Genomic DNA, 12547 nt, shown 5'->3' with positions numbered 1-12547 from the left:
TTCAGGTGCAAGGAGAGCCCGGGCGATTTCAAACGTCTCCTCTCCGCAGACGCTGAAGAATATCGCCCTCTTTTTGGCGTCTTCTTCATCGGTGACCCCTTTGGCTTCTAGGAGGAAGGTGAAACGGGAGGCGTACGCTTCCCAGTCTCCAGATGCTGGGTTGAACGGCGAGAAGCTGCTGTTGGTTGCCATTCTGAGTTCCTTGTGTCCCGGAGCTGAAGCCTGGATACACGGTGCGAGGCAGCAGTGCGGCAGGTGGCGGTGCTGCGGTGCTGTGTGTGGCAGTCAGCTCAGCGAGATCCCACCTTCGTCGCCAGTGAGATATACTCAGAGTCGCAAAGTGATTTCATGCTCTTTATTCAGCTCATAGTGGTGAGGAGGAATGAATGGATGTCCCCTCAAAGTATCTGCTTTATATACATTATTTACACAATGGGCTGCACATGATTGGCTAATTCTGGAATTCTACTGTAAGCCAATCAGGTTGTGGATTCACTTATATCTGGAGCATGATTGGGTGTTTCCTGCCAGCCAATCATACTGCTGCATTGTTCTAGGACCAATCAGACTGCTGCATTCTGAATCCTATTGTTCTAGGACCAATCAGACTGCTGCAATTTGGATCCTATTGTTCTAGGACCAATCAGACTGCTGCAGTTTGGATCCTATTCAACTCAGTACATAACAGTAGAGAAAAAGTTAAGTATGCAAAAGCCCTCTGCCTATCAGTTACTGGGGGTGACAAGTAAGGGGAGGGCTGTTGTGCTCAGGTCCTGTTTGTGGGCTTCCCATGATCATTGGGCTGGTCCCTGGGGGAAGAACGTGCTGGACTGATCCAGAAGAACGTCCCTTCTGAATGCATCGTGATTTGGTTAGCGGTATCTGATGATAATCAGAGGAGGGGCTATTCTTATTGTTGGAATATTCAAACTGAGTCTTGCCTTCAATTGCAGAGACTGGTAAGAGCTGTTCACATGGGAATAGATCCAGTAGGAACCCATCCTCATGAAAAACAGAGGAGCAGCTGGGATTTCGCTAATTCTTTCTTCTTCGTGGGCACTATGTTAGCCACAATAGGTACTGTCATTTGGTTCTGGCTTCTCCCCAAATGTAATATGCAGGGCATTCAACTGCTCTCGCTTTTGCTCCTTCATCATCCTTCACATCTCATCTTTGCCTTGCCCTTCTGGCCAAATAAATAGTTCATTTATTGTATGCCCAACAAGACCATTCCCTGATTAGTTATATATTCCCCACCCTTCTGGGGTCAACTTAATGCAAATCCGTCTCTCTCAGCACAACCCTATGCATTCAGTGGGACTTGCTCCCCAATAAATTTGCACAGGATTGCAACTTCTTTCCAGTAAGCTACACAATGCACAAGAAACCACACACCCTTTTTGTCTGGATGCAGAAAACCATGCACTGAATGAGTGGGAGAACCAACCTTATTAAGGTAAAGGTAAAGGTAAAGGGACCCCTGACCATTAGGTCCAGTCGTGACCGTCTCTGGGGTTGCGGTGTTCATCTCGCTTTATTGGCCGAGGGAGCCGGCATACAGCGTCCGGGTCATGTGGCCAGCAGGACTAAGCCGCTTCTGGCGAACCAGAGCAGCGCACAGAAACGCCGTTTACCTTCCTGCTGGAGTGGTACCTATTTATCTACTTGCACTTTGACGTGCTTTCGAACTGCTAGGTTGGCAGGAGCAGGGACCGAACAATGGGAGCTCACCCCGTCGCGGGGATTCGAACCGCTGACCTTCTGACCAGCAAGTCCTAGGCTCTGTGGTTTAACCCACAGCGCCACCTGCGTCCCTTTAATCCAGAGCTTAATCCAGAACTGTTTAATCCAGAGCTTTCAAAAATTTTCATGTTGATGACACACTTTTTATACATGCTTCAATTTGTAACACAATAATTTAGTTTTACTAGCAAACTGGTGGTTAAACTAACCCCTCTGTAGCGTTTGCATGACACACCTATAGTACACACCGCAGCTGACAGACTACGGTAACTTGTCGCGACACACAGTTTGGAAAGCTCTAGTGAAGCTTTCTGGTGTGAAGCACAAACTGTTGATTCAAGTGTGCTAGGGATAAACTAATCTGCACTTCGAGTTCAGGCCATAAAGCTGCAGCTTCCGAGACCCAAGAAAAGGGCTTATCTGTTTCTCAGCTTTTGAACTTGAGGTATCCCATGAGGCTTCATTTCTTGACTCTGTCCACTTGAGAATCTGGATCAGTAGATATTATTAGTTTTCTAATTGGTTCTCTGATTATTCCTGGTGCTTGGCAAAATCTGAAAACAACTCAAGTCTGGTCCTTACAGATGCATGGAGTATGCTGCTTAGTTATTGAAATTTTTCAACATACAATGCAATAAAAACCAAACTGATATAAAGTAAAAGAAAAGAAGAAACACACACAGAGAGAAATCAATCAATAAATAACAAATCAATAAATCAATAAATCAAAGAAGGAAGGAAGCAAGCAAGGAAGGAAAGAAGGTGGGAATAAGGGGGAAAAGATTCAGAGCCCTCTATCAGAGGTAGAGTTTAACCCTTATCCATCCCAGCTCTCACCTGGGCATACTGATCAGGTCAGGTCACACTGCAGTTGAAAGAAATCATATTCTTAGAGCATTCTTGAAAGAATTTAGGGACTTGGGAATTGCAACTGATTCTAGCCAACTGATGGTGACGAATGGAGGAACTCTTTTTCCCTCCTCACTGCAGATGCCCTGAAGACTTTTATGGAGCTATTATGGGGTATCTGGGCACAATGGTAGTTCCTCTATCTAAGACACTCCTTGCATGCCCAATTTCATCACCAAAGACATATCATCAAATAGATTTCTAAATTTATCCCAAAAGAAATAAGTATTTTGTAATTCATTTTTAATCCAGTAACTGTATCACAAATTTTGAAGAACTGAAAAATCTGAAGGTAATTGGCAAATCAACAGTTGCTGACGTCTTTGCAACCCTTTCTTAATCTTACAACAGGCTATGGAAACCTCTGTCCCCAAACGAAAGAAGGTCAGATCTTTTGTGTTATTTTTGCTCTCTTTGGAATCCCATTCTGCCTCCTCTGCTTGAACTATATTGGCTTTTTAGTCTCAGGAGTCTTCGAAAGCTGTGCAGAGAAAGTGCATGGGAAAGAAAACAAGGTAATTCAGTTACTTTATCTAGAGATGGTTTCTAATATCTGATTGTTTGATTGTTGATTGTTGTTAGCCGCCCTGAGCCTGGCTTCGGCTGGGGAGGGCGGGATATAAATAAAATTTATTATTATTATTATTATTAATCCAGCAGTCACAAGACTGAGGCCAACATAGACTGCTGCTGCACTCGGGTCCTGTATGCAGGTTTCCTGTGGGCATCTGGTCAGCTTCGATGAGAACAGAATCCTCAACTAGAAGGGCCCTTGCCTGTTCCAGCAGGGCTCTTCTTATATCTATTATATTTCATATACATATACATATATAATTAGCTGCTTCTATAGTAGTAGGAAGACAAGAAAAAATTAGACATATGCATTATGCCCTCTAATTAAATGAGGAAGATAAACTCGAGCTCTGCCTTCAAATAGGAATGAGAGAAACTCCCCAAATTATTTGTTTCAAGAAGCACAGATTTTTGGAACACAGCTGTTTGCATTTAGTGAAAATGGCTCTGGGATAAATTTGCAAAATATATCTTCTCACATTCATGGAATTTATTGTTCTTAACTCTCCAAAATGCTCGTGGGTGCAAGGGCGTATGCAACAACGTACAAGTGAACAAAAATTGCATCATCACCATTTTTTTCAAGGTTTAGAAAATCAAGTTTGCCAAGTTAACACGGGATTACGACAGACCAAGGCTTTTAGATACTTGCCTCTTTCTAAAACGAAGGTTTCTGTGTACAGCTTGTGGTTTGTCTGCAGGCACAAAAAATGAGCCTGAGTTTGGACAAACATGCTAAGCCAAACCATGTCTTAGTTTGTGGCCAGGCAGCGCCAGAGGGGGAGCAAAGCAGCCACCATCTGCTCTCCTGGAGGTTCTTAGACTGTAGCTTACCTACACAGCAATCCAAAAGAAAAGGATGTAGGTTCCCAGTGAATAGATGTGAACCAAGCACTTGCATGTGAATGTAGAACTCGGTATTGTGCTCCAGATGAAGTCTAACTAGGATGGAATTATTGTTATTTATCTGTTAATGCAGCCTAAAATCCCTGTGCATGGCTGGAACGAAGAAAACTGAGCTCTGTTGCATCAAACCTACCTTATTTCTTTTCTTTTTTTCTTTATCTTTTAGAATTCAGCAAGATATTTTATCTTGTTCGTGGCTATGGGAATTATAGTGTTTCTTCTTTTGCCATCAGCCCTCTTTCAACGGGTGGAGGATTGGAGTTATTATGAAGCTATCTATTTTACATTTATTACACTCAGCACCATTGGTTTTGGAGACTATCTAATTGGTAAGGCTTTCAAAATACTTTCATATTGTGAGCTTAACTGGTTTTAGAGATAAAGCTAGGTCATCTGTGACCTCAAGGTACTAGTGGGAACCAATCTGCTCGACTGAAGAATATGAAAGCTCAGTTCAGGTTTCATACAAAAAATGAAATGACCATATTTTAAGTTTCTCAAGTACAGACCCTCCAAGTATCCGTATTTTCCAGGAACAGCTCCAGATTTACAGAAGCTATCCCAAAGAGTAATTAATGGTTCATTGACATCCTGGAAAAAAGTGACAAGTAGGGTGCCACCAGGTTCTGTCCTGGGCCTGTTGTTGTTCAACGTCTTTATAAATGCTTGGCTGAATGAACTGAGAGGATGCTTCTCAAATGTACAGATGACACTGAACTCGGAGGAGTAGCTAATGCCACAGAAGACAGAATCACAATTCAAAATGACCTTAACAGATTGGAGAACTGGGCACAAGCTAACAAAATGCATTTCAATAAGGATAAATGTAAGGTTCTGCACTTAGTCAGGAATAAGCAGCTGCACAAATATAGGATGGGGGACACCTGGCTTACTAACAGTACATGTGAAAAGGATCTAGGGGTCTTGGTGGACCACAAGCTTAATATGAGTCAACCGTGTGATGCAGTAGGAAAAAAAGCTAATGGTATTCTAGGCTGCATCAACAGAAGTACAGTATCCAGATCAAGAGAAGGAATAGTAGCACTCTATTCTGCTTGGTCAGAACAATCTGACAATCTGGAATACTGGGTCCAGTTCTGGGCTGTTGACAAATTGGAACATGTGCAGAGAAGGGCAGCCAAGATGATCAAGAGTCTGGAAACCAAGCCTTATGAGGAATGGTTGAAGGAGCTGGCTATGTTTAGCCTGGAAAAGAAGAGACTGAGAGGAGATATGTTAGCCATCTTCAAATATATTAAGGGCCGTCACATGGAAGAGGGAGCATGCTTCTTCTCTCCTGCTCTTGAAGGTAGGACTCAAACCAATGGCTTCAGGTTACAAGAAACGAGATTCTGACTGAACATTCATTAAAATTTTCTGACAATAAGAGTGGTTTGGCCGTGCAGTAGACTCCCTTGAGAGGTGGTGGACTCTCTTTCCCTGGGGTATTTTAAGCAGAGGTTGGATAGCCATCTGTCATGCATGCTTTAGCTGAGATTCCTGCATTGCAGAGGGTTGGGCTGGATGCATCAAACATGAAAGAAAGGAAAATGCTCAATATGTTTTACTGGACAGTGATTTTGCACCTTTCTCTTGGTTGGAACTGCAACTCCACCCCCATTGTTCAGCCCGGACACTGAGGTCTATCTCCGCGGGCCTTCTGGTGGGTCCCTCACTGCAAGAAGTGAGGTTACAAGGAACCAGGAAGATGTCAAGGAGATAAAGAACTACACAACCTTTAGAAGACATCTGAAGACAGCCCTGTATAGGGAGATTCCTAATGCTTTATGTTTTATAATGTTTTTATATATGCTGGAAGCCTCCCTGAGTGGAGGTGGGATACAAATAAAACAACAACATTATATATGGGACGCAGGTGGCGCTGTGGGTTAAACCACAGAGCCTAGGACTTGCTGATCAGAAGGTCGGCGGTTCAAATCCCTGCGACGGGGTGAGCTCTCGTTGCTCGGTCCCAGCTCCTGCCAACCTGCCAACGTCAAAGTGCAAGTAGATAAATAGGTACCACTCCGGTGGGAAGGTAAACAGCGTTTCCGTGTGCTGCTCTGGTTCGCCAGAAGCAGCTTAGTCATGCTGGCCACATGACCCGGAAGCTGTACGTCGGCTCCCTCGGCCAATAAAGCGAGATGAGTGCTACAACCCCAGAGTCGGTCACGACTGGACCTAATGGTCAGGGGTCCCTTTACCATATATATATATATATATATATATATATATATATATATATATATGCTTTCGTAGATTTTCACGGGTACAGGAATGCAGGTTTTGGTGTCCTCGGGTGTCTTCCCGTGTAAAAGTTGGGGTGTCTAGGCGACGTTTCGACGAGGTCTCACTCGTCATCTTCAGGCTGGTGCTTTCGGCTTCTTGTTACTGGAACAGAGCAGGATCTCAGTGTTTGAGTTCCTATAAATACTGTAGAGGGGGTGTGGTGTATAGCCTCCAATGTTCTGGGCAGAGAGGAAGTTCCCAGGCTAGTGTGCCTTTTCTTCTTTTGTTCCTTAATTACTTGAGAGATATCTTGAGTGATTTCTTGAGTGATATCCTGAGTACCACTTAGGTGGGTCATTAGGTGTGGATTAGTTGTTAAAGTCTTTGTGTCTTGACCTCTTGAACTTTGTGAAGAGTTTTCCTGAGAAGATGGCTGTACTGTATTTAGTTGTGCTCTGGCTTGGCTTCGTGTATAGGGGCGAGCTGTGGTTTTGTGGCTTGTGTCAGCCAGATCTGTGTAGGGATTGCAGGGGGGTGCAGCATCCGGAGGTGCCACCATGGATTGGCTACTGGATGGTGTCTGTAATTCATCTGTGGAGAGGGTCTGGGTTTGGGTCTGGTGTGGTTGATTGGTGTTGGCGTTCTGTGTGCCTCTGGATCTGGTGTCAGTTTTTGTGGGGAGGGCTAATTTCCAGATGTCTGGCAAGCGGGATGTGTCGTCACGCTTGTTCATGTTGTGAGGGTGTTTCTCTATCTCGATGGCTTCCATGATTATTCTCTTGTGGTGATGTTCCGTGTTAAAGAGCAATTTGGAATCTGCAAAATTAATTTCGTGTCCTGTTTCTTTCATGTGTTGGAAAAGAGAGGAAGTTTTTTCTTCCTCTCTTTTCCAATCCCCCCGAATACATCTTGGACCTGACCAACCACTGCCTAACCAACACGTACTTCATCCACAATGGACAAAGATACAAACAGATAGAAGGAGCACCTATGGGATCACCCCTCTCACCGGTCATCGCAAACCTGTACATGGAACACTTTGAAACCAATGCTTTAGACAAGTCAGAACACAAACCCAAACTTTGGCTCAGATATGTTGACGACACCTTTGTAATTTGGCCACACGGGAAAGAAAAACTGGATAGCTTCCTCACACATCTCAACAACTTACACCCCAAAATACAATTCACTATGGAAATAGAAGCCAACAACCAACTTCCCTTCCTTGACGTCCTAATCTACAAAAAACCTGATGGCTCCCTAGGACACACTATCTACCGGAAAAAAACACACACCAACCGCTACTTACATGCACAATCACACCACCACCCTGCACAAATAAACTCCGTAGCCAAGACTCTCATTCCATTCTAAAACCCCAGCCACCGAAAGGATCCTGAAACGAACTGAACTATCCCTAATCAGAAACGAACTACACAAGAAAAGATACCTACTAGACCAAACCAACAAAGATCTACTCACTCTTCACCTCAAACTCTGTAACAAAATCCACCCTGCACTCTGGGACAAATGCAAACAACTAGCCGTCTGGAGAGCTGAAACGGAGACCTCACATAAGACAGACACACACACCAACAAACTCCACAAACTAGAGAAACGCCAGAAGCCCAGCCACCCTCCACAGCAACCCATGAAACAAACAGTACATAACATATCAGACAGGATCCTCACCACAACTGAAACCAAAGTACTCTCCAAAGGTTTCAACTTTGCAGTCGCCCCGAGACGCATCCCCACGGAAAACATCATATGCGGAGTCGAAGCTAGCCTAACCAAAATCAACCCAGATGAAGCCAATAAAATCAGACTTGAAGTCACCAACATCCTCTGCTCCAGCAAACCACCCAGAAGCAATTTACACAAAGAAGAACAGAAAGCACTCACCAACCTGAGGAAAGACAACAACATAATCATTCTCCCAGCAGACAAAGGTAATGCCACAGTGGTGATGAACACATCGGACTACCAAGCAAAACTATCAAATCTACTCCAAGATCCTGCCTACAAACCTATAAAAACAGATCCCACCACCTACCTGGAAAAAACCACCAAATCCAAAATAAAAGCCTCTCCTATCAGTGAAGAAATCCAGCTAAGAATCATCCCCAGAGAAAAATCATCCAGATGCCCCAAACTCTACGGCCTCCCCAAGATACACAAAGAAGGAACACCACTCAGACCAATAGTCAGCTCCATAGGCTCACCTCTACAAAATCTCGCTAAATTTCTCGCCAAGCAACTTCAGCCCTATGCAGAATCCATCTCTTCACACGTACCAAACTCCTTCCAGTTCATAGAAACAATAAAGAAGCAAAACCTACATCCTAATGACCTACTTGTGAGCTTCGATGTTGTATCTCTCTTCACACAAGTGCCCATTAATGAAGCCTTGACAGCTATTCAAAACAAATACAATCCCCCCGAATACATCTTGGACCTGACCAACCACTGCCTAACCAACACGTACTTCATCCACAATGGACAAAGATACAAACAGATAGAAGGAGCACCTATGGGATCACCCCTCTCACCGGTCATCGCAAACCTGTACATGGAACACTTTGAAACCAATGCTTTAGACAAGTCAGAACACAAACCCAAACTTTGGCTCAGATATGTTGACGACACCTTTGTAATTTGGCCACACGGGAAAGAAAAACTGGATAGCTTCCTCACACATCTCAACAACTTACACCCCAAAATACAATTCACTATGGAAATAGAAGCCAACAACCAACTTCCCTTCCTTGACGTCCTAATCTACAAAAAACCTGATGGCTCCCTAGGACACACTATCTACCGGAAAAAAACACACACCAACCGCTACTTACATGCACAATCACACCACCACCCTGCACAAATAAACTCCGTAGCCAAGACTCTCATCTCCAGAACCAAACGCCTGGCTGACAAAGACCACTTGACAACTGAGTTACAGAATCTCTCAAACGTGTTAATTGCCAATGGATACCAGCAAAACAGGATTACGAAGCTAATCCAAAAGGAAACACCCCCCAAAAACCAAGACACAGAAGAAAACAATGGCATGGCCCTCCTTCCTTATATCAAGGGCACTACAGATAAAATTAGCAAAATCCTCCATAAACACAATATCAAAACAGCCTTTTGCACCAACCAAAAAATAGCCAATATCCTCAGAAACCCCAAAGATAAAATCCAGTTGGAAAACCAAGGGATCTATGAAATACCCTGCAAAGTCTGCCCAGCCACGTACATTGGACAAACAAACAGACGAATAAATGCACGTATCGCAGAACACAAGAATGCCGTCAAAAAAGAAGAAAAAACTTCCTCTCTTTTCCAACACATGAAAGAAACAGGACACGAAATTAATTTTGCAGATTCCAAATTGCTCTTTAACACGGAACATCACCACAAGAGAATAATCATGGAAGCCATCGAGATAGAGAAACACCCTCACAACATGAACAAGCGTGACGACACATCCCGCTTGCCAGACATCTGGAAATTAGCCCTCCCCACAAAAACTGACACCAGATCCAGAGGCACACAGAACGCCAACACCAATCAACCACACCAGACCCAAACCCAGACCCTCTCCACAGATGAATTACAGACACCATCCAGTAGCCAATCCATGGTGGCACCTCCGGATGCTGCACCCCCCTGCAATCCCTACACAGATCTGGCTGACACAAGCCACAAAACCACAGCTCGCCCCTATACACGAAGCCAAGCCAGAGCACAACTAAATACAGTACAGCCATCTTCTCAGGAAAACTCTTCACAAAGTTCAAGAGGTCAAGACACAAAGACTTTAACAACTAATCCACACCTAATGACCCACCTAAGTGGTACTCAGGATATCACTCAAGAAATCACTCAAGATATCTCTCAAGTAATTAAGGAACAAAAGAAGAAAAGGCACACTAGCCTGGGAACTTCCTCTCTGCCCAGAACATTGGAGGCTATACACCACACCCCCTCTACAGTATTTATAGGAACTCAAACACTGAGATCCTGCTCTGTTCCAGTAACAAGAAGCCGAAAGCACCAGCCTGAAGATGACGAGTGAGACCTCGTCGAAACGTCGCCTAGACACCCCAACTTTTACACGGGAAGACACCCGAGGACACCAAAACCTGCATATATATATATATATATATGCAGGAATTTACAGGATGTGCACTGATTGGGAATGTGGTAGTGCAACACACCAAAGCTTTTATAGGCTCAAACAGCATCATGTGCCCAAACCATCATGAATAGTCAATAATAAGGACATTGGCAGTTTCCCGTGTTCATCTTCCCACAATTCAGTGGTAGAAATGTCTTTTAAACGTATGGTGTGAATATGACCTAATGAGGTCTGGATAAACTGAGTTGGCAGGTCCTTTAAATCACCTCCTCACACATTATTGTTGCTTTTCTCTGTGTCTCCAGGGAAGAAGCAGGACAGAACCTATTTTCCGGGCTACCGGCTGCTCTCAGCCATTTGGATCATCATTGGTCTGGCCTGGATAGCTGTGCTGTTTGAACTGGTATCTTCATTCCTGGCACCTGTGGATCCGAAACCAAGCTCACAAAAAGACAGTAGAGGGTAAAAATAACACCGCCCCAAAGGAGTCAGTCTGCTACATGACCACTCGAGAAGAATTTATCATTTCATTCAGGTGGAGACTGACATAAAAATGAGTTGCACTCAAGAATTTCAACTGAGCTTTTTATAATTTTATGCCATCGTGTCATTCTGCTGATTCCTTAAAAACTCACTAGTTGCTCTTTAGGTTATGCAGTTCCTAATAAACTGTGAAATAGCTGGGTATTCTGCAACCAAGAGAGGGAGGGAGGGTCTTAATTGGATTCTCAAAACTGGAATGTGTGTAGTGGAGAGCAACCAAGATGATCAAGAGTCTGGAAACCAAGCCTTACGAGGAGTGGTTGAAGGAGCTGGGAATTTTTATTCTGGAAAAGAGAGGACTGGGGGAGATATGAGAGCCATCTTCAAATATCTCAAGGGCTGTCACATGGAAGAGGGAGCATGCTTGCTTTCTCCTGCTCTGGAGGGGAGGACTCAAACCAATGGCTTCAAGTCACAAAAAATGAGATTTGAACTAAACATCAGGAAGAACTTTCTGACAGTAAGAGCTGTTCAGCAGTGGAACGGTCTCCCTCGGAAGGTGGTGGACTCTCCTTCCTTGGAGTTTTTTCAGCAGAGGTTGGATGGCCATCTGCCAGGGATGCTTTAGTTGAGATTCCTGCATTGCAGGGGGTTGGACTAGATGACCCTTGGAACCCCTTCCAACTCTGCAGCTCTATGATTCCATGATTCTAAGGGGCATTTTCGTCCAACATCAGGACAGACAAAGGGTCCCCATGTAAAGTGGGAGGGGGGGGTGGAATTTCTGGCTTGAGGACCACACTGGCTTCTCCCTTCCAGTGGGCACTGCACACCCTCACATGTGTGAACGCCTACGTGCGCGCACACACAGGCAGACATGCACAGAGACACAACCCCCCCCCCACGAGAGCAGTGGAGACCAGCTTAGGTGGAGGTGGTAACTGCACCCCTCCTTATCAAAAAATAGATGGGCATTCAAACTTTCCCCTCCCAGGACACCCCACCAGGGGGCTGAGCCTCACTCACTATTTAAATATATGCGACATCACCAAAAACAGTAGAGGGTTCTGAAGGGCCAGAAAAAAATTGTCTCGGGGCCAGATCAAGCTCACAAACTGGGAGTTGGTCACCGCTGACCTCGGGCCTCCACTAGAAGACAAATAAAAAAGCACACTATAAAGAAGATAATCTAAATATAGCTTTGCTATGGAGATATGCGCATATATGTGCACAGGTGGCAGCAACACATGCTTTGTGCAGAAACAGAAGATGCCCCAAATAAAGACAATTTAATCAAATGCGGACAATCTCACCCCCCCCCCTTGTGATGTGCCTATCATGGCCAGAAGATAAAGGCTTCTCAAAGTTGGACTTTTATTTGAAAGTGGCACTCAGTGTAATTTCTATACAGTGGTACCTCTGGCTGAGAACGGGATCCGTTCCGGAGTCCTGTTCACAACATAAGCAAAATACAACCCACGTGCGCAGTTTGTGATTCGCCGCATCTGCGCATGCAAGTGATGTCATTTTGTGTGTCTGCGCATGCGTGAGTGCCAAAACCCG

At 44.5% G+C, this 12547-nt stretch overlaps 1 protein-coding gene across 2 annotated transcripts in view; it reads left to right on the top strand.

Moving 5' to 3' along the window:
• LOC309343863 (potassium channel, subfamily K, member 16-like) overlaps nucleotides 1-11072 on the top strand; it is a 104673-nt gene extending 93601 nt beyond the window's left edge. For both annotated transcript variants that reach the window (XM_081866014.1, XM_081866015.1), the window contains exons 3-6: nucleotides 954-1077; nucleotides 3004-3167; nucleotides 4298-4460; nucleotides 10807-11072. In XM_081866014.1, coding sequence (XP_081722140.1) covers nucleotides 954-1077; nucleotides 3004-3167; nucleotides 4298-4460; nucleotides 10807-10967 — 612 coding nt within the window. In that variant the 3' untranslated portion in view covers nucleotides 10968-11072. The remainder of the gene's footprint in view (nucleotides 1-953; nucleotides 1078-3003; nucleotides 3168-4297; nucleotides 4461-10806) is intronic.
• The last annotated feature ends 1475 nt before the right edge of the window (nucleotides 11073-12547 follow it).

Source organism: Podarcis erhardii (genome assembly GCF_964252035.2).
Source record: "Podarcis erhardii genome assembly, chromosome: 1".
NCBI lineage: Eukaryota > Metazoa > Chordata > Lepidosauria > Squamata > Lacertidae > Podarcis > Podarcis erhardii.
This window is presented reverse-complemented; position numbering and strand designations above follow the sequence as displayed.